Below are 23,743 nucleotides of genomic sequence, written 5' to 3' on the forward strand. Positions count from 1 at the left end.
TTCCTCTGATATAACTCTATTTTTATCATTGATTATTTCATGTACTCGAAGATCCACTAAAGACAGAGGGAATAGCCAAGGGGAGATAGGTGACACAACCACAGTAGGGCTTCTATCTATATTTAACAATCCCAAAGACTGGGCTTCTTTTTCTGAGATCCATCCAAACCTTCTAAGATTAGCTGACTCATGTTCCAAGCAATTCACCAGCACCTTTTTAACTGGATGAGATTCAGTATGTCCCTTTATTGACGTCCAGCATGCGAACAATAATTTTAGCCTTCGAATTGTTAAATGGTTAAACCAATGGTTAAATCTATGGCAGAAAACTTCCCTTTAGCGAAATCAACTTTTGTTGCCCTGCCATCATTTAAACACACTAAACCACTCCAATCTAGCATATCCTCTATAATTTTCCAATGAAATCTGTTTTATCACTACCCCATAACATACTATGCCCATTAAAATCACCACACCATACTAATTTGTGACAATCGTCTCCCCTAATTCCCTCTAGAATTTCCCTGCTTAATCTTTCACACAAATTGTAATAATAATTATTCTTAAATTCTGACCCCCGATCCACACCTCTACTACCACTGATTCAAATTCTACATTCACTTCTACTATTCTAAACCCTGTTCCTCCTTTCACAAATGTAGCCACTCCCCCTCCAATTCCAGATATTCTATCCCTATGCAAGAATTGTAACCCTGCAATATAAAACTCAATTAAGGTTTATGTTAAGTTTCTTGAACACAAATTACATGAGGTATGCTACCCTGATCTGCAATAAATTTTTTTTAATTCTTGCCCATTTGCAGTAAGTCTCCTTGCATTCCACTGTAGGATTCAGAGCACCATTAAGACCCACCACATGTTGCTTGGGTATTTGCTGTTTGCATCTTGAGTTTATCGGTTATTAGTTCTACAGAAACCCCCTCGACTTCCAGATATATTTCCGCTGCTCTAATTATAATTCTAATCGTCTTTCTGTTCTACTCTCAGTTTGTGCTGAGCAATTCACTACTTGTAATTTACTACTGAACTCCTCTTTCATTCTCACTATCTGTTCCGGATAACTGACTCCAACTCTTCTTTCTTTTCTGTTTTTCTACCCCCAACCAGTTTACATTTCTCTCAACTCTACCTTCTCTGCCATATATTTCATCTTCCATCTCTAGATCACTTCCAGACTCTACGCTACTTCCTTCCCACCCCTCCTAGAACGCAAGCTACCTACCCCGTGTTCAGGCTAATCAACAATAACCCACTTTACACTTTGTGCACTTTAGTCTTTAAATAGCAATAAATGCACTGGATTCTTTAGTACCACAATGTCACCACCTTTTGGATGTAGAAGAGATGTCCATTTATTTTGGCACACACCATTCTGTACATGTCTACATGAATTTTACATGTTGTACCGTTGCGTTCTTGCAAAGCCTTATTCTCTCTCTAACCCTCAAATGCTTTGTTCTGTCTACTTTAATGAAAAAGAAATACAGATAGTTACAATTCTGTTTTATTTCTATTGCATTTGCACGTACTAAGTCTACCAGTTGAGACATCTGGGCATTCAGGAAGGGATTGTTGTTGTTGTTTGTTGTAGCACTGAGAGAAGAGCTTAGAGCAGGATTTATGGAAAATGAAACATTTATGGAAAATTCACACACTTTACTTTTCTGGAACTATGACATAATATGCACATTTATTTTCTAGATCTGTTATTTCTATTTTTTGTACATTATATTTACATAAAATGTTATTGTTTTCTTTGAACAACCTTACAAAAGGAATATTCTATTCTAGGAAACAGATGTTACATTCAGTAAATAATGAAAAATGATGCACATAAACTTCTCTAGTGTCTACATTTGACCTAAAACAGATGAATTGCAGCTTTTCTACCCCAAACGCCTGGTGGTTACCGTAAAACCCCGTATATACGCACACTATCGCGGCTCTGGATCAACTATTCGGCCTGCGCCAGGCTCGACTAATCGCTGCCACATCCGCTTCACTTCAGCTGGTTACCTAGCTAACTGCACAGGCTGAAGTGGAAGATGGCATCCTCGGAACAGTCAGAGCAGGTAGTTAAACGCGTGCTGTGAACATTCAGCATTTGAGCTTATACGTTTGTTGCATGATTTAAACCACACTCGTGTTCTGCCAACTCCTGACGACATTATAGCATTTTGAAAAAAAGTTTTTTTTAGCGCACTTAATGTCGGCTAGCAGGCTAGCTGTTTCTGACAGGTGCAGGCCAGACAGCGTTATTATTAACACTGATAGAGGGAGCTTTAGCATTGCATTACAAGTCCTGAAACAGTGTTTTTGCTCATGACATGTGGACAAATGCAGTGGACATCGTTTCTCTGCACATATGAGCAAGCTAAGGTGCTAACTCTGCGTGCATTCTCTGATAGCCAAGGCTAGCCTAGGTTAGAGTCCACGGGTCTGACAGCTAGCAGGCTAACAGAGCACACGTTTAGATTACAAAAAAAACAAACAAAAAAAACCTTTGGTCTTGTGCGACTGACCTTAAAGCTTCTCCGCACGTGACTGTTCATTAATACTGATCATGTTATAATATTTTACACCACAGCGCTGTTAAATTCTCGAGGCTGATTGGTCAGAAGGTGTTGATTCATTTCTATGACACCGGCTCTGACAGTAGTTCCGGTGCAAAGGCAAATCACAGCTGTGTATCAATGCGCTTGTCGTATTACAACAGGGCTGTTCAAACTTTTCCAAAATTAGGCCACAAATTAGACCACATCAAAATACCTGAGGGCCGGTCACCAAATATTAGTTATGTATTATGCAAAATACTTTCAGCTTTGAATTTGTATTTACATCCAAATCAGGTGAACAGTGTAGGAATTACAGCACTTTGTATATGTAGCCTTCAAAAATGATTTGGACTGGAATTAGCCAAACTAACAATCATAAATTGTCATTTTTAATGACAATTGGTTGCAAATGGGTCCCTGGAGGAATAGTGGTTAGGCTGCAGTGCTCTCACCGCTGCGGCCCGGGTTCGATTCCCAGCCAGGGCTTCAACCCCAGCCACTGACCCAAGCCTGGATAAAAGTGGGGAGGGTTGCTTCAGGAAAGGCATCCGGTGTAAAAACTGTGCCAAATCGAATACGCGGACCAATGATCCGCTGTGGCGACCCCTAACGGGAGCAGCCGAAAGAGAGATGACAACAACATTGGTTGCAAATCCACTTTAGTTAAGGACTATTTCAAGACTACCTGAAAGATTTTCCATGCTTACTGATTGGAAGCATCACCACTTATAAGATTATAATGTTGTTAGTATTATAGGCAGACTTTGGCCACCTATAATACATTCGGGCCAGTTAACATCTGTCACATCTGCCGCATTTATCCCTGGGGCAAGGCTCTGGACACCCTGTATTACAGTATCGTTTCTATGTGTGATTATTGATATGGTGAACTTTTGGGTTTTTTTTGTGAAGAGATGTTTATTTAACTTTGTGGAAGGAGTCTCCAGTGTCAGTGCTTTCCAATAATCAGAAGTAAAGCTGTAAGTTTTGAAAAGTTTTCTGGCACTGAAAAATATTCAGGACAGAGGAAGTTATGTCAGTTATGCCTGACACTGAAGACTCCCTCTATAAATAAATAAAATAAATAAAAAAACTCATAGAAACCGTCACCATAAGTGTGGCCGATTTCTCAAAAATGTCATATATGTGTATGTGTATGTGTGTGTACACACACACACATTCACAGACACAGACATATGTATAATGTAGCCAGCAGTACAGTAGCCTTGCATTAAAAAAACTATTAATAATAATTAATAATTGTTCTAGAAATTTATTATGAATTTATTTTTAGTTTTATTGATTGAACAAAATAAGATTTTTATTTTAAAAAATGTAACACTGATAAAGAGAAAAAATGAAAAGCTGTACAATTGTTTAACATTTTTTTGCAATTTTAAAGAATATGCTGCTTCCAGTCAGTTTGTAATTCTAAAAAAAAATTAATAAAAAGATATCGTGACATTGAGAAGCTGCCATAGTCTAAGTGATAACAGGAGCTAACTTTCGCTATAAATGGATAAAAAGTGTGTTATTCTTTAATAAATAAATTATCTTACGATAACAGGGCCGCATCACACCACTCCATCATTGATTATTTTCCTATAACTGCAGAATCGACTCAGTATGTCGTGGCATGTGAATGGCAGCTAAAGCTAGAGGAGAGTAAAGCAGTGAGTTATACTATAGACAAAGAGACAGAAACATGAGGAGGGTGCCTTTAGTAATCAGCGTGATCATATTTACTGTGCTGAGATCGGATCTGGATGGAGTTTTTTCCCGTCTTTGTACAGGCATGGATCTTAAACAATGGAAAACATATTACTAGTGCTCCATGTTGTTAATGTGTCATGTTTTGTGAGCCGTCGTGGTCGTCTCTAGTTTCCCATCACTGTTTTTTTGCCAGTTTTCTCTTTGTGGAATTGTGTATCCAGAAAATGAGAAGTGTGCAGTCTAGTTTCAGAGGCACTGATATTGATGTTACAGTGTAATCTAGCGCAGTGATAAGTGTTAAGGCTGATTTATACGACGCTTGCACGTGGTGAAGTGTTCATACTTGCACGTAAAGGTGACTGTGTTATCTAGGAGGCGCTGTCGCATGAAACACACCAGAATTTACTGATTTACACATCGAAGAGGAAAATCAGAAATCAATACAAGTTCTTTGTTTAATTGTAGGAATAATAAACAGAAAATAACACGCACTAAATGTTTTAAACCAAATTTACCGGGAGAGAAAAGAAACCTCACGTGATTCATTATAAACCAAGTGAATTCTCACTGGAAGCATTTCTGAAGCGTTTTAACTCGTCTGTATTCAGCAGTATGAGCAGCTCTGATATCGAAGCACTTCAGTGTGTAACTAGTGTTTAAATCCACAATTCTGTCAATCACTGATTGACGGATGCTTTACTAATTTAATCGAGTCGTTATGGTTTACATCATCTACACTGTGTGTTTATTGGGAGTCTGTCAGAAGAAAAAGAAAAGTGTGTGATCCTGTAGGAATCAACTGGCTGTTATAATGAACTACAGCCACTACAGAGTCTCCCACTTTATATCAACACAATATCATATGATTTTAGATTTCTGTAAATGAATTATACAGTAACGTGATCATTTCGCCATGTGTGAAGGAAAAACTTGCTTGTGTTCATTTATACTCGCTGTTTAGTGCGAGAGTGTAATCACAGAGGAGAAATTTTTATTTAAGACACCGGTCTGAGAATAACAGAGTGAATCTGTTTAAACTGAGACTTTTAGTCTGAGTGTTTTTCATCCTGCTCAGTCATGAGCTGTTTTAAGGGTTTTAACAGACTGCACTTTCAGAAAGCAGTTTCAGAGCATGAGCTCGTCTATAGAAGACAGAAAGTTCTGGATGTTTACGCTTTATTATTTCTCATTTTATTGTCTACACTTTATAGTTTATCATTTTATTGTCTACAGTTTATTGTTTAGCATTTTATTGTTCACACTTCAGATGTACTTTAACAGTATTATTCAGAATCAAACAAACGTAATCTGAATTTGATGATTAAACCTGCTGAAGAAATATCACGGCATACGCAATCAGACACGCCTCCCTGCCAACCAATCAGCGTTCGCTCGACACATAGCACCACAGGTACGCACGACACACAGTTGGGAGGACTGCGTGGGAGGACTGCGTGCTAGCACGTCTCTGTGTGCCACATTTACCCATGATCCCCCTCTCTGTGTCACAACGCAAATACATGTTAATGCAGAAGTATAAATCGACATTCATAAGTGTGCTAGTTTGCTTTGTAGGTGCACTAGAAGACTTTTCTCTGCTTTTTCACATACGTTCTTTTAAAAGTAGGCAATGCTGATGTAAAAATATTGGCACCCTTTTCAGCAGATACATCAAACCTGAAACTACATCATCATCTTGAAAAGTTATGTTAATTATTTAACTAACTATATATATATATATTAGCTATTAACTATAACTATTGTAGATGTCTTTATGCAGTAGCACTATTAAATTGTTGAATCTGATTGGTCAGAAGGTGTTGATTAGTTTCTATAACAGCAGCTCTGACAGTAGTCCTGGCTGTAGTTTAAATCACAAGTTAATATTAATATGTTCCTTGTAATACGTTATCGTTTCCATAGTAACAACTCTTTCACAGGGACTTGTATGCTGGACGCGATATATTATCTAAGACTAAGAATAAGTGGATTTTAAAAAATGATATTTAACAGTGTTTAACTGTTGACATGAGGAAGATTTCTTAAGAAATGATAAGTGATGTTTAACATTATTGGAAGGAGTCTCCAGTGTCAATAGATGAGTTTATGCTTTGCAGTAATATGACAAGCTTATTATTAACTTTAAGAGAGAAAAAAAGAGAGGCTGATGAAGGGAAGTGATAACAGGAACTAATTTGTCTCACAGACATTCCATAAGATTAAATTAAAATAACTATAAATTGTTTAAAAAAAAAAAAAAAAATGTCACACCACACCATTGTGGATTTTTTTTTTTTTTTTTTTTCTGTAACGGCACACCCTGTCCTGTTTCATTTCTTACTTATCACAGTACACTGTCACATAGATACCTTGTTGAAAAAGTTCCAGAAAACCTAATTCACATTTAAAAAAATGTAAATAATAAAGGCTTTGTAGAATTTGACTTGGCTATTTAATTATTTTAATAATGTAATCTGAAAACCTGCTACCTCAACTTGTTAGATATGTGGAATGAGAGCTCATGTGAAGTTTGAGGAGTCTTTTAAAGAGCGAGTGTATTGTATAGAGAATGCCTCTAGGTGGAGCTGTAATACAAATCTGCTGTTGTCTTTGCAGAGCGGACCTCCAGGGAGAGAAGACACTCCGCCACGGGAAGCTCTGGTAAGGTCTTTTTACTCTGGATGAGAAATCCAGTCTCAAAAACTCTCCTACCAACAAACAAACAAACAGAAACATTCAGGACACACTTTTCTGTACGCTTATGATTCTGAATAATGCAGATTTTCAGATGTACAACAAAACACAGGTCATGGTATAGATTGTTCACAGTGTTTGGACTTGGCTGTCTTGTCTTGATCCATCCAGGTCAGCATGCATACTGATACTCCTTGTGACTAAAAACAGTGTACATTTATATTTAAGAATCAAAACAGGAACAGCGTTTGATGGCCTGGGAAAAACCTTTCACGTGGTGAAACTTTGACATTTTCTACTACATACAGTTCTGAAAACTACAGACTTTCCAGAACTGAAATATGTTTCTCTTTTGCATGTATCTCAACCGCAAGTTCAGTCTGGTTATCCCCAAAATGAAAAGGACAGTATCCGACGCACTGTCTAAAAGCAGCCTTTGTTTGCTGATTTCATTCGCATTTTATTCAACATGTAAGAAATAAAATATTAAAAATAATAATAGTCATTATGAAAACTGTGTCGATCTCTATACCCAGCTTTATTAAGATTTTACAGTCATTTTTCTGCACTGGAGTTTAAACTGCGTCCATAGCTACCTAACATGATCTTTGCAAAAAGCCGAGACAAGCTAACGCAACTATTTACACATCATTTTTGTTGAGGTGTCAGAATGTTATGCGGAAAAATCCAATTTTGTTTAAAACCTGATTTTTGGCTGTTTGCCAGAATTCAGCTGCATCGACAGCTGACGACTTTTCCCAGACTTCAACACGTGTAAGATTGTTACATAAAGATGAAGCTTGGGAATGTTTTTCTAGTCTGCTCAGTTTCAATGCTCATGTCCCCACTGTAGCTTCAGGAGTGGAACCTAATGTGGTTTTTTTGCTGTTACAGCTCATCCACATCAACATTCAAGTATTGAAATCATGTTGCTCATTCTGAGATACTCTTCTGCTCACCACGGTTGTAAAGAGTGGTTATTTGAGTTACCATAACCTTCCTGTCAGCTTAAACCAGTCTGGCCATTCTTCTCTGACCTCTCTCATCAAGGCCTTTCCACTGTACAGAGCTGCAGCTTTTTTTCCTTTTTTTTTGGTGCTGTTTTTCCACGCCATTCTGTGTCAACTCTAGAGACTGTTGTGCTTGAAAATCCTAGGAGAACAGCAGTTTCTGAAATACTCAGACAAGCCTACCTGGCACTAACAAAAGTCACTGAGCTCACATTTTCCCCCCATTCTGATGTTTGATATGAACATTAACTGAAGCTCCTAACATGTTTCTGCATGATTTTATACACTGTACTGATACATGGTAATTTCACTAATGAGCAGGTGTAGAGCTGTTCCTATTAAAGTGGCCAGTGAGTGTATATAGCATGTTTATAGTCTCTGCATGACTACTTTCTGAATTGTTCTCTTTTGTTTAATGTGATTTCATGGCAATTTTGGAAATATGAAACCCCACTCCTCAAAATGTAGGTTGTTAAGGCTGCTCGCTTTGCCCAACTGGTCCATGAGTGTCTTTTCCCTTCTTCTCTCATTTTGATGAGCTGCTCTTTCCCAGTTAAGTGGATTATTACAGTCCTGGATAATTCATGTCACAAGGCATTATTTGGATGAGGTGAATAATTGAAATCTGTGTCTGAAAGGATTTGATGTGGATGAGAGGAAAGGGGACTGGTGGCAGGGTTGGCGTGAGGCGGCGTGTCAGCTGAGGCACACCAGTCACGTTAAATACTTCTGACTCACCTCGCTCCATCAGGCCAGGTTTGGACCTGCGCTCTTTTCTCTGCCATGTCACTCAACTGCAGCACCAGTCGCATTCGAGCTCCAACGCTCGGCTCCCAGGGCCGGCCCCGCCCACTCACTGCAATTTATTCCATCTATTGTATCTTTTCTATCGTTATTATATTTCGCTGGATTTTTAGAATCAAGCAATATTGCATGAGCAAGAGTGCGGTTATACTGAATATCTGAAAAAACTGAATATCTGTGGCTGTGATTCAGCCATAGGCATGAGCCCACAGGGTGTGTACTGCATGTGCAGCCGTGCCAATACTCAGTTATGTGTGTATATATATATATATATATATATATATATATATATATATATATATATATATATGCATGCATATAAGAAATATATACATGCATATATATATTTCTATATATATATATATATATATATATATATATATATATATATATATATGCATGTATATATTTCTTATATGCATGCATATATTTTTTGCTTTATAAACAAGAAATTAATATCAAGTAAGTGATGTTTCAGACACAGTATGGCCAAATGAATGTTAATGGCTAATGGACACAGATCCCGAAGAAGCTACACTCACTGTATAGACTGTCAACACACTGATTTGTACATTCTTATGAAAGCCAAAATGTCTGCTGATGATATCACTAACTCTACTGTAGTAATGGTTTCCAACTAGGAAGTGGAATTTACGTAGTGAACACAGACAAGCAGAGTGATACAAACAGTGAACCATCCCAGTCCAGTAATAGGAAATATAGGCACCCTTGGAATCCCACTTGACCAATCAAATGATTGGACCGGAAGTAGCTATTGTATAAATTAGCATAACATTTGTTGAAATTATCATCCAATCTTCATGTTTGTTTTGAATCCATATGCACACTGCTCTACATGTTCACCTTTATGCTCTTTTCTGAGCTGTTGTATTGTTTTTTTGTGGATTTTGCTCAACATATTTGGATTTATCCTGACATTTCAGACACCCTGCAGAATGAAAAATCTCTGGAGGTGTGTGAAAGCTTTCCACTATCTGAGCTCTAGCTCTGTAGCTAGTCTCTGGTCTGATGAGCTGCCTCAGGCTAAAGGATTTGCTACAGATGCTGAGCTGGTTCATGTTTAGAAAACATAGTAGCTGAACTATGGCCAGTTTTTTGTTTCATATGTTTATCTGCTTTGCTACAGTATTGTATGCTCAGTTCGGTCTGCTGGAATGTTTTGCTAGGACCGCAGTCCGCCAGATGACGACCCTTGCTCTAGTGCGTGTGTGTTGCGGGTGATGACCACGCTACGCTCTGTGGCCTACTGCAGGCCGGCTCTGCCCGCTGGGGTCGCTCTCTGTGCCCCAAATATCACTGGCCTCCTGTTGAAAGAGGCAGGGATGCAGAAGCCAAGGGAGGAGGTAAAAAGGAGGAGAGGCGGGGGAAAAAAAAAGGGAAAGTTGTCAGAAGAACATTCCGGTCTCGCTGCGACTTCAAAAGCTCCCCTTCCCCAGGATATTAAGCGACTGTGATGAAAAATTTAGTGAGCGTTAAATAAGGCGCTTTGAAGTGATCTGTTTTGGCTCAGCAGTCTACGAATTTCCGGAGCCCCTCTGCTATCGCCACCATGTAGAGGTTTAAAAAAAAACATCACAAAGCCCAGGATTCGGGCACAAATTGACAAGACGCCAGCATTAACATTATAGCTGCTTTATCAGACCTTCTCTCACTGTCTTATTCACTTATCCCATTTTTCCCTTCCTTTCTCCATTTGCTCCCACAGTTTGTCCCTCAGTGCCCTACAGTTACAGCTGACATCTGTTGCTGATGTGTTAGTTTTGAAAATGAGCTGCGTTCAGTCGGGACTTGTGGAACACAGCATGGTTTAGCCAGAGGTGCTGCTCAGGACAACGACGACAGCCCTCCGTTTTCATATTGGTTATGAAAGTCCAGAGATGAGAGGAGGTGGTGGCTGGTAATAAATCTGAACCACTAATACCTTTGGTGAAGCTTTGCAGCAATTTAGATCTCATTTTTGCCTGTTTTTCCACTTTTGATTATTACTTTAATTGTAATCCTTTATTGGAGCGGCCTGCAGTAAAGGGAATTATGGTCGGTATGGGGCCTTGAGGCTCGGAGATAATTCAAAATTATTGAGGAAGATGGCCACTTGGAGAAGTTCATCATAGCTACTCATACTGGGCCAAGATGTGAAGGGTCCTTCAGCGTTTTTCTTTTTTTTCCTGTTAAAATGACATGGGATGCTGATTCCTTTCTATTAGGGATGCACATTTTGGCTTTCAGTTGTAGCTAAGTTAAAAATAATATAAAAATGCAATTATAGTTTTTCTGTTTTGTAAGTAAAGTACGTTTTGTCTTCATTGCATCAGAATCCTTCGTTGTCAATAATCAGTTGTAATCAATCTTGGATCATCAAGAACAACATACTGTGTAAGAGCTGTTTGCACGCACCTAGCATTGTCTATAGACGTTTTTTTTCCTCACCTAGCCAGTGTTTGCTGCTAGCAGTGAACTCCTTGTGCTGAATTCTATGTTTACGATGTTTTATCAGGTTAACTGTAGGAAGATTTTGAACTTCTTCCTCTTGATATTTCTGCAGTGCACAGTTTTCTTGAACTGCCATCATCAGTCGTGAAATAGTCCAGATTACTATCATTTCATGTCGTCTGATCATTAGCACAACCTCAAATAGTATCACATGGTATTGGATTTTGGTATCAGAGCATTTTTTTACAAGTAAAAATGAGTGCGGTGTTGGACCGGTACACTATACCAGTATCAGTGTTGATGTATACACAGTGACGCCACACAACGAGACATCTCATAAACCTGTTTAACGCATGTGATGTTGTTGTTAATAACAGCCAGGCCTGGTAACTGTTCATATTTTGGACACATCAGTCCGAGTGCTTGTTGACCGAACCCTGATGAAGTGGGAGCTCAGTGTACTGATGTGTTTTTGAGAGTGCCACTTGTACATCCTGAGCTCTCCGAGTCTGTGCTTAATGACACAGGAAGGGCTTTATTGTTGCTGTGTTGCACTTTTCTCCCCTCCCTCCCTTCCCTCCCTTCGTTTCAGGATCCTTGGAGGACTCTGTATGAATTCTCACTGTCATGTCCAAGGACGAGCGGCGCAGGGTCAGCTAATTGCTTTTATGATTATGATTTCACGTCAGATTTATCGTGCGTGCTCGGATCACTTCTCGAGGGCTGCAGATGCTGGCTGCAGAAAATGAGTTTACGGCTGCGGGCTTGCTCAGGCCTCTCGCTTTAGCACAGGTGGCTCTTTTTGACTCACTACACATCGCTGATTAGAGGTGAATCATCTGCTTTTTTCCTGTAAAAGCTTTGCTTTGTTGCCAGGCTTTCCCCCTATGTGTGTCTGGTTCTTTTTTTTTTATTTTGTAGAATCCCCTCTTGAGTCTGTTGTTTGTTTACTGGTATGAGACACTCTTGACACAATTGAGGCATGACACAAACCATAATTCTCAGTTTCCTGTTTGAACTGAGAAATGGCTTTTCTATGAAACCCCATGGCTTTCCTCTGACTCTCTGATGTTTATCTGCATGAATTATTTGGACTCTTTTTTTTATATTTTCCAAAATTGCACCCTGCTTTCTTTTTTGATGTTACCAATTATTTTTTGTTGTTGTTGTTGTTGCTCTTTGAAAAGCGTGCGTTGATAGAGATGAGTGGAGTCCAGATTTCATAATTCTGCAGTTTTTGCTTTTCTGTGTCCCCTCTGAACCAGATCAGTGAAGCCGATTCCTCAGGGTCCATATGCAGCAGATTTATGGCCGGACATCTCGCCACATCAAAAGCTCATTCATTTTCTCAATTTTCCGTTACAATTCTGTCCTGTTTGCTGAAACACTGAATGTCTTTTGACATACTTCCAATCAGGAAATCAAGCTTTTATTTTTTTAAATCTGATAACATAACGGTTTTGTGTACGAAAGGAAGGACTTCCTTTTACTTTTCAACTTTTATTGTATGCACCAATTTCTCATACCTTGATACATGTACACTACTAATTAAATGTATGTAGACAATATAAAGGATTAGACTCGATCACATTTTTCTAAAACAAATAAAACCCTTATAGTGACTGCAGAGGTGGCCAAATTATAAAATCATTAGCTAGCCCATTGGGCAAATGAAATCTCTAATGTGCTGCCCACTCCCATCTTTGGGTTGCCTGGGTAACCTAACTGACTAGGCTAAAAAGTGCTAGCTAACAATGTAATAAAGTAGTTAGCTGGTTAAGTCCAATAATACAGACACAGATATTAAAACCTTGAGTGACAGCTGATAATTATACTCATCTGATATTGTTTTCTTTAAAAACTACTAAGCTTTAAAATGTTTTTTTAACTGAACACTTCAGTTACCTCTTAAATAAAAAATCGTTTACACTGTAAATATAATAAATATAAATACACATACAGTGTAAATCAAATCAACCCTAAGAAAACGGTCAAGTCTCTATATCTTTATATCTAAACATTTCCATTTCCAAAAATACATTTCTTTTCCAAATCCAATTTTCAGCCGATGCTGGGTATTGGATTGGTGTCATTTCTAATTTTTAAGCCAGTAGGAGGTGGAGGCATTGTGTTTTATGGTTGTCCGTTTGTCTATTCGTCCGTCCGTGCGAGATACTCGTTTGCGCAATATCTCAAGAACAAGTCGTTTGTATTTCTGTGGATTTCTGTGGAAGTATCATTGTAACCAATATCCAATAGCTTCCTTCTTGTTTAAAGTATATTTTACTTTAAGTATAAGCTTTGTTCTGGCATATGAATTAGTAACAAGAAGGAGTTCTACTTGTGTGGTGTGGTGGCCCGGGAAAACCCTTCAGCTAATGAAATTTTGACTTTATATATAGTTCTGAAAGCTACAGACCTTCCTCAGCTGAAATATGTTCTCTTTTTGCACATACATATTAGTCATAAGTAAAGTTGTAGCATTTTAAAGATCCCTTAACAATGGAAAAAAGCTGCGATTAAGGATTTCATTCCAATTTCACATTTATATCTTATAACCTATAATCTGCTAAAGAATCATTTTGATTATCAGCATCATCCACATCAGTCTCTGCCTTATCATTCGAGGATAAAAAAAAAAAATCACTTGTGGCATTTAAACACGAACCTCATCTTCGTGTCTTCACGGCACTGATCTCCGTCCATGCTAACATCGGTGCAGACATATCTGCTGATAAATTCAGTCTGTTCTGTTCTGTGTAAAGGAAATAAAAACCACCCATGACATTCCCAGAAATTGCTCTGACATTTAACTGCACAAATTAAACTCATGTTTAATTTGTTTTTTCCCCATACAAAGCTTGTTGAATAGAAACTTAACCACTGAAACGAGAGCATGGCCTGCTGAACTGAGAGACGGCGAGTGCTGAAAGTTGTCAGTAGACATGAACTTGCTGAAGGAGCTATCACCGCACCTGTCCCCGTCCCCGCACCTGTTCCCATTCCTGTCGCTAGCCCCGTCCTTGTCCCCGTCCTCGTCCCTGTCCCCGTCCTTGTTCCTGTCCCCAGGCTTTTTCTGATGACTTCTGGACAACTCGCACCATGTGACTCTTCAATAGAATGGTCATAGCCCTGTAGGAAAGCTCGATTAGATTTGTCAGATGAGTCAAAAGCGATCATCAGGAGAAGGTCTAGGAGAATGAGTCAAGCACCAGTGACTTTGGCATCTGCTTGAATCACTGCTGACTAGTAACTTGTGGAAGAATTCCTTCCACCCATCTCACTGTCAGTTATTCTCATTCAAGCAGGAAATGATTCCTTATTGTGTTAGTCTTAATCTATAGTTTTCTCTTTGACTTAAAGAGCATATTAAGTCATTTTTTTCCTGGCTGATGCACAATCCATTATTGCCTTGATTTCCCAACCATACTGTGTATCATAGCTGTGCCTATTAATTATTAACATAATTATTAAATTATGTAGCATGTATTTGTTGCTCAGCACTGTCCACTATAAAACCTCTTATACCTTTTAACCATTTATAGTTACGTTTAATACTGGGAAATGTCTGCAAAAAACATTTCACTTATGTTATAGTAGCTATAAACAGTATATAGAAGCTTTACAAACAGCAGTAGCAGCTAGCTGTTCCCTTACCAGCTTCTCCTTTTTCTCTTTCTTGAAGTTAATAAATTAAAACAAAACAAAAAAAAAAAAAACGCAACTTGTCATGTTACCAAGAAACTGTTAAGCGCAAAAAGTTATTTGTCCCCGTGGCAGAAAACTTCCTGACCATTACAAAGCATTGCTACTAGAGATTCTTTCCATAAATACCTTTGTTAAATAGCAATACGCTTTTTCCAGCTATATATTACTAGCCTTTGATTATGTGGAGCGTCTGCCATACAAGCGCCCTGTGTGTTACTATAGAAACAATAACTTATTAGAACGTGTGCATTAATATAAACCTGTGATTTGCCTTCCAGCTGGAACTACTGTCAGAGCCGCTGTTAAGGAAATGAATCAACATCTTCTGACCAATTAGATTTGAGAATTCAACAGCGCTGTGGTATAAGAATAATTATTTACTGATCTTTTTAATGTTGAATTATGTTATTGTCATCTGTTTGTGTGCTCTGTGTGCTCTCATTTCGAACGCTCTGCTTCTTTTTTCTACAAGCTTTTATGACTTTTTGTGGTGTGATAAACCACACACTGATTGAGCCTCTGATTGTGCTGGGAAGCTTCCTGGAAATTTCAGTTTTATTCCCCTAGTGTCCATATTGTTCTAGCCACTTTTAAGAGAAAGCCTTTATTTGAAGTCTGGGATTAAGGAAAAATGTAATTTCTTTAATTTCTTCTTAAACCTTATATGTAGAATTTAAGATCCTAGCCAGGGGATCAGTCCAAGCAGAATGGTTACTGCAGATCTATAATTTCTAATTCGCCCTAGCTGTGTCATGATGTGTTTGCTTGAGAGATGACAGAAATATGACACATATTCAATCGCAGCACGGCCATGCTTTTCAAGTGCCTGGAAAGGCTTCTGTACAGCTTTTTGTAAACCCGTTGCCAACTTTGTAATTACTGGAGTCTGATATTATAAGTTTCCTCCCAGCCTTATTTGTATGTTGGAGGAAGCTCTGAGAAGAGCAGACATGTCAGAGAGAAAGAGAGAGACAAGAGAGAAGAGAGGGGAGACTCGAAGTCTCAAGCTGCCTCTACTGTCAGGCACACACACGCACACACACACACACACACACACACACACACGTCCCACTCAGCCTCCAATGTCACTTTCAAGGCATAATTACCCCAAGTTGTGTTGATTAGTATAAGAAGCAATTATGCCAGTTTTTCCGCCGCAAATGAGGAGACGTGATGGCCCCCTGATTGACAGGAAACATCCCTGCTTTAATAAGTAAACGACTATGGTAATGCAGGTACTGAGACCCTTTGATATGTCAGCATCTTTTTTTTTTTTTTTATTCTAGGCCCTGTCCTTCTGACTTTAATGAATATGTGTCTGACTGAAGCCTTGCCTGTGCTGTTTTTCTTTTTTTGATTTGTTAGTAGGGAGGCCTTCATTTAACGCAGGAAGCATCACACGCTGATTCCTGGCACATTTTGATCAAACGAGTGAGGGAGAAACTGTGTCATTGGTACTCTCCAAAAGCCAAAATTTCCCCGTCACACTTTAAAGCAATTTTTTTTTTATAAGTCTGGAAATCAGAGAAGAACAATTTGTAATTGACACATTGGGAATGTTCCTTATCGGCCTGCGCAGTAAGTTATTAGCTGCTAATTCATCCACCGACTCCCCTGCAGCGTCAGTTATTTGTTTAAATGGAAGGATTCCCATGGTGCGTTTGTAACTACATTTCTAAAATAATTATTTAACGTTACACGCTGGCTTTTAGTACTTATCGGTTGAGGGATATTAGCACAGGAAGAGGCGAGAGTTGTTTACACATGTATGCAACTCCTGAATTCAGGGATATTTCTTTAAACTTTCTGCTTATAAAGTGCCCCGAAGTCAAAACTGATGTTTTGTACCTGTCTTTTAGGGTTATGGGCAGCTGTACGACATTATATCTAGCAAAACAATACAGAAAATAGTTTTGTAGATATTCTTGTTTTAATTTTATAGTGTGACACTTGTAAAATTATTAAAATATTTTTAATGCCTCATACCTGTATTAATCTTGTGTTTGTCCAATTAAATGCTGTCTAGAATGTATATGTTCCACCCTCAGGGGTGGGTTTTGCTCTTCAGTAGCAGCCCGTTAGCAGCAAACATGGTTCATTGGTGCGTCTTTTGGCTCTGCATCTTCCCGCATGATATTCCTTTTTCCAAACATTTCTTTGTTGAGCAATATATGGTTGGAGTTTATTCATCATTTTGAAGAGGGTGGAATTTGTGCAAGTTGTCAGGAGGAGTGTTTTACCACCTTGGGGATGTTCAATGCTGGAATTTTTTTACTAACTCAGACTGAGTGTGAATGCGATTCAGTCTTTATCCACTGTCAGAGTTGCTTCATCAGAGAGAGTAAGTAATAAGTAAGTTTTTTCGTTCAGATGCCTCCCAATAACGTTCAGACGCCTCATCAGATGCCTCCCAATGACGACCCTGCTACTTTCTGTCAACATCGGTGCCGCTGATGGTAGACCTCGGCTCAGACATGTACGGCATAATCCCAAAAACAACATCTAGGATATTGTCCTCGTTAAAGTCGACAAGCATGGGTGAAGGGAGCAGTGAGAATTTCTCTACATTTCAAAAAAGGCTCTTGCTAAACTCCATGCTTAGCAAGTTCTCTAAGCTACTGTAGAGTTTGTTTAGATTCCATGGGGGTGTGGTGTATCTCAAACACTAGTGGCTGTTGTATAACAACAGCCGTCACTCTGACTTCCTGTGTCAAATGGCAATACGTCAACATACGAAATCAAATCATGGCTCTCAAGCCGTTTCATGGGAACTTTAAGTTAGTGCACACAAGGGAATGTAAGCGCCCCATAGGTAGGTGACGGTGGTATTGAATTTAATTAAACTTCTTTCTGTTATTATTTTTCCCCGCTATATCTTGGAGTTTGACTCCACAGTATGTAGAAGCACTACGTGGATTAGATCATAAACAGCCTGCACTTCTGATTCTCTTGTTACACTAAGCACAGCAGACCCATGTGTGTGCTGCTGCATAAATATAATAGGATCATTCGCACCAGCACTCACAATCCCAGCTGTAATTTATATGGATTGAATGAGCGCTGCATTGTGGAAAAGCACGAGTGGACCAAACACTCATTTGTCACCTCTAATAAATGTTGCAATGTAAATTATGAAGTTATGCTTCAGACATAAATGCACTTTATTTCAGTCTCTTAATGCAGAGGCCCCTTGCCAGCACATTAAGAGACTGCATCTGGAAAGGGAGGAGGGGAAAACATAAAAATTCAGTCTGTTTTTATAATCAATAATAAGCACAAAAGGGTTGAGATGAGGGAACATTATAAAATATCTGAAGTCTAGTTCATAAATTATTGCTGGAAAACTGGCTTGTACACTAAAAATGTAAATACATTAATGTTGTTAATAATAAAGTGACTAATAGTTCTATCAGGACTGTAATAGCAGTTTAATGAAATATGGCAGCATGAATATATTACAGTTTCACTTTAAAATGGGAGCTCCCAGGACATTTATCAGTGCCTTTTCAAACATAATATTTTGATTTTGTTCAGCTAATTGCTTCTATTTTTTTCACCCTCACCCCACATCATCTTTTGTGAAATGGAAAAAAAACACATAATGGATATTAATTAATAATTGTCAGTTTTTCTTAGTTTGATGAAAAGTAATTGGAGAGAAACGCTAATAGGATCCATGTTTCTGTGTGGCACAGATAGATTACGGCTTTATCAGTTCCAGAAAAATGAGCAGCAGTAGGTCAACACTACATACAACTGTAGCCAAAAAAGATCACATCTTAGATATCTTTTTTTTGACATTTCCATTCACAGTGTCTTATGTACAACTTACGGTGCATTCATCTGTTGCAGCCTTGTATATGAGCACTAGAGGCTGCTGGAGACTGACGTTATGCTTCTGTCCCAGGATTTAGTGTTGGCCCAGCCACAGCAAAGCTCCAGACTATCAGTCACAGGGTTTGCCTCAAGACATTCAGCCTTTCGTCCTAGCTTACTACCTACAGACTGTCAGTCGTAGCCCTGTATCCCAGATCTTAGCATGGCATCCTCAGGCCATCAGTCCTGCCTTTATATATCTTAGTCTAACATTCTGTTTTTTTGTCTTCAGACCATCAATTCTAGCACAGTATATCTAGATTGTCAGGTTTACCTCCTAGACCCTCAGTCCTAACCCACTGTCTCCATACCCTTCTATGTCTGTAGACCCTCCATTCTAGCCTACATCTTTGCTCCCTCAGTCCTAGCTCAGAATCTCTAGACCCTGAGTTCTAGCTTCAAGACCCTCACTCCTAACCCACTGTCTCCATAACCTCAGACCTAGCCCTATGTCTCTAGACCCCCAGTTCCACCCCTACATCTTTGCTCTCTCGGTCCCCCGCTCCTAGCCCACTGTGTCCAGAGCCTCAGTCCTAGCTTGCTACCTCCAGATACTCGATAATAGCTCTATATTCCAGGTCTTAGCATTATGACCTCAGACACCAAGTCCTAACATTATATATTCAAAACTAAGATTCAGAGATTCTAGTTTTATATCTTGTGACTGTCAGCTTTAGGCCATCTCCAGACTGAATTTCCTAGACCAGTATCTCTAGATTCTCATGTTTAGCTCCTAGACCCTCAGTCCAATCCCACTTTCTCCATACCCTCAGTCCAAAATCTTAGCTCATCTCTACACCATGATTCCTAGGTTCCAGACCCACAGTCCTATCCTGGCATCTTTGGTTCCCCAGTCCTAGCTCAGTATCTCTAGATCCTGAGTTCTAGCTTCCTAGTTCTTGTCCTACATTTCCAGACCTCACCAGTCAAGACCTCTAGCCCCCCCGGTTATGCAACAATCACAGCTCCAATCTATCGGCTCTCCAGGCTCGGTATTTTCAGATCCTCAGTCCAAGTCTGGTACCTTCTTGGCCCTATATTTCTAGACCCTCAGTCTTAGCCTGGGATTGTCAGATCCAGCTTAATCCTGGTTCTAAACCTCCAGTCTCTCAGACCTATACTTGGTAGTGTAACTTAGAACTTCCTTCCTAGTCCTAGCCTGAAATCTTCAGACTGTAAGCCTTCACCCAGTATTTCCAGATCTTCAGTCCTGGTCCTGTACCTCCAGACATTCAGTCTTGATTCTGCATCTCCAAACCTGTGTTTCTGCATTTTCCCATGTTTCTAAAAAACAGTGTTTTTTTTTTTTTTTTTTTTTTTCCCCCAATGATCCTTGTGAAAAACAGTCTTTGCATGGACTTGCTTATAGAAAATGCCTGTTCCCTCTGGGCTCTAGTAACGGTAATTCTGTTGACGACTAATTTCCCAACATATTAACTGAGTCAAACTTGCACTGTTTTGATGCTGCTGATAGAAGTGTAAGGCTATGCGAAACACACCCTGTTACCATGTGTAGCATGACTAGTTCCTAGGGCAATAATAAAAGGCTTCAGTTAATCTTTTCCACTTTGAGGTGTGTCTGCAAACCTGTCTGTGGAGACTGAGTTTAGTCATTCCTCTTCAGGGTCGCGGTGTATCCGGAGCCTAAGCCAGGAACACTGGGAATGGGATGGGGAATACAATCTGGATGTGCCGGCAGTCCATTGCAGGGCAGAATGCACACAGAGGTTTATACTTAAGGACAATTTAGTGTAGTCATTCCACCTGTTCTTTGGAGGAAACAGAGGAAACTAATGCAGACGGGTAGAACATGTGAAAATCCATGCAGGCAGTAACCTGAGATTACGATCGAACCAAGGACCTTGAGCTGTGAGCTGCTTTACCCACTGCACCACTGTGCACTCATGTGTGAAGTATTTCATACAAAGTATTAGATCAATAATCAAAATAGTATCTTTGGAGAAATCTAATATTCAGGGGTTTAGTGGCCATAACTGTATCTCAGTTCATATCTTTATTTTGTACCAACTTTTCTTATCTTCATGCTTCTTTATGAATTATATTTTGTTGGGGAACAGCTCTGAGCCAAGTATGTTTTGGAGTATTAAAGACAGGGCTCAGGTTAGAGCCAGCTGAGCATGTGCTGCCTTAACAGAAACAGCACCTGCTTGGTTGCCCACAATGCCCACTGTATGCAGCTGGCACCTCTTACACCTGCTGCACCTGAACACACAGCGGAAGCTAACTTTAAATAAGAACCACTTCTGTCACATACAGCATCCCTGATGTCTTCAGCTCATTAGTGTCCTTCCTGGTGCTGGGTCTGCACTAATTTAACCTTTTTTTGAGACCAAAATTTACCTACCTATTTCTGTCGCTTCCTTACCTCCCTGGATGAGAGGGCTTTTAGGTAAGAGGGTACGGGAGAAGAGTCAGTGAGAGAAGCGAACACTATTTTGGATGTCTCTCCTCTAGGAAAACAAGCCATTGTGTTTTTCTCAGTCAAGGTCGGCAGAAAATGTCAGAGCAGGTGTGTGTCTGTCAGCGAGTGGCCTGCCAGTGCAGCCCCTGCACTCACACCCGCCATGCTGTCACACTGGAGCAGTTCATACGCACATACGGCCCGGTATTACCCCTGCTCTCCATAAAACCACTGGTCACAAGAAGTTCACTCACCTTGCTGTACACAAACAGTTTTGCGTGAGATGACTGCAAAGTGGAATGATTGAAGATTTGTTTTTCTTGTTTTGTTCTGTATATCAAGCATGACTTTAGGCATCATTTATAAATTATAACATTTTGAAGTATATGAATGGCTGAGTTTTTTTGCTTTCATAGGTTTTTCTATGTATTTGTCACAAAATCAAGCTCTGGGCTTCAGAATTATCTGAAAATGGTGGATGTGGTCAAATGTTCGAATGTTATTAAAAGACATTACAAAACCCACAATATCTCAGACATATGTTGTGTAACATAATGTATCTTGATATCAATATTATATTGTTATATTGCCCGAGCACTAATGCATTACGTAGAACAATTAATAATTTGCAATTTATAAAAATTATGAATTTAATACACATATATGAAAATTGCTACAAATCTTGAAAATATAACAAAATTAATGACAAGTTTGAATAACTAAGAATAAATTAAATTAGTACATTTTAAATCTGGATTTAAAAAAAAACACCTAGACCTTATGTTATTTATGTTCTCTTGAACAATTTTAGAGTTAAGCAATGGTACAAGATAAAAAAAAATCACAAAGGTCAACAAAAGACTGCTCTGTTACAGTAAATGAGCACGTGTGAACACAGTTATCATGTCAATAACGTGATTATCATGACGTATTAATTGCTGTTGATGGCTGATCTCAATATGATTTCTGAGAATTCCGAGGAACCATGATTTGTTGTGAACACTTGCTCGGTTCTCAGAACTTTCAGACTCTTCTTGGTTAGTTATACTACTTATATGAACGCTTGATTTCCACGCAGTGGTCACAGTACTAGACCAAATGCATTAGGAGGTCTTTTAGAAGCGGTTAATTTGCAGAAACCAGAGCCGTGATTGTGATTACTTTATGACTGAATGCTTAACCCAAACCTGAAAGAAAATTTGGGTTGAGTTTTTTTTGAATGTGCAGCTTCCTCCAGTAGCTTTGTGTTTCTCTGAATCTGTGGGTAAACTCAAAGAACGGCACCTCTCAGTGTGAGTCAACTTGCATTTCATCTCACCAGTTATCTGTACATATCCTGGTTTTGGTGAAAAAGATCAGTTTTGAGTGATGCAGGCTATCTTCAGAATTGAGGGTTTTCAGTTTGACAAGTCTGAACAAGGGAAAGGTTTGCAGTCTGCCCTGCATGGAGGAGCAGTATCCTGCACCGTGCACCAATCATGCGCCTCTGATTGTGGGTTGAGCATGTCTTTAAATGTGAGCTCCATTGTCCCTGCTGCTCTAATCAATCTTGACAGCTTTGACTAATGCGAAAAGCCTGGCAGGCCTGCCAGTTCATCCTGATGTCGTGCGCTTTGCTGCAGTACCACATGTGACCAGTAGATGGTGATAGTTATCTTCTGAGGTACAGCTTTGGGAGACGCGGTCTGGGAGTGCGGTGTGTCTCATTGTCTGTCTGTAGTTCTTCCTCTGTCTTGTCTTTTGGAGGTTTTATTTCCTTCTTAGCTTTTTCCTTTGTGTTCTTATCACTTTTCTCCCTGTGAGTTAACTTTTACAAGCTTTCTGTTTCTTTCACTCACTTTTTAGGGTTCTAGTTTTGCCATGTACATTCATTCCCTAAATCTCTCTCTCTCTTTCTCTCTCTCTCTCACTTTCTCTCTCACACACCCGCGCACAGCAGTGGGTGTCATCCACAAGAGGGTCACGGCACCAATTCCTAGCCTTTTGAAGACAGCAAAATTGTTGATCCACAACGCGTGATTAGCATCCTCCCCTATTGAATGCGGGCAGTCGAGAGATGATAATGTCAGCCGAATGTCACAATCTGTCCGTCGCCGGTGTGGCCGTCCTCGCCAAGTGTCACATGGAGCTTACACCCAATCAATTGATCATAGGCGAGCACATTTCCCTTTAATTGTCACTGCACTGTACATCTATTAGGCCTTTTGGTGATGGAGAAGCAGCTGTGTGTGCTCAGTTTGCTACCGGTTTTTGTGTGTGTATGTGGGTGCATTTTTTTTTTTTTTTTTTTTTAAACATGGACCTTGAGAACAGGTGAAAAGGAAAAGTAGCCATCAGTTCAGTGTTCTCAATTGGAGGCAAAGCTCTTCATATCCATATCCATATCTGTATTAGTGCTGTATTCATTTGGCTTCAATCAGCTAATTGGATGTGAAGGCTGGTCGTCCCTTCTGTGGAAATGAAGGGCAAGGTTCCATTGGCAGCGCAAG

General features: G+C 39.4%; 1 protein-coding gene across 4 annotated transcripts in view; it reads left to right on the plus strand.

Annotated features, from left to right (window-relative positions):
- Nucleotides 1-1,965: 1,965 nt before the first annotated feature.
- The window catches only part of pex14 (peroxisomal biogenesis factor 14), an 89,390-nt gene continuing 67,612 nt past the window's right edge, over nucleotides 1,966-23,743 (plus strand). For all 4 annotated transcript variants that reach the window (XM_026921125.3, XM_053240586.1, XM_053240587.1 and 1 more), the window contains exons 1-2: nucleotides 1,966-2,093; nucleotides 6,906-6,950. In XM_026921125.3, coding sequence (XP_026776926.3) covers nucleotides 2,067-2,093; nucleotides 6,906-6,950 — 72 coding nt within the window. In that variant the 5' untranslated portion in view covers nucleotides 1,966-2,066. The remainder of the gene's footprint in view (nucleotides 2,094-6,905; nucleotides 6,951-23,743) is intronic.

The sequence above is a fragment of the Pangasianodon hypophthalmus genome, chromosome 16 (genome assembly GCF_027358585.1).
Source record: "Pangasianodon hypophthalmus isolate fPanHyp1 chromosome 16, fPanHyp1.pri, whole genome shotgun sequence".
In the NCBI taxonomy this organism is placed as follows: domain Eukaryota; kingdom Metazoa; phylum Chordata; class Actinopteri; order Siluriformes; family Pangasiidae; genus Pangasianodon; species Pangasianodon hypophthalmus.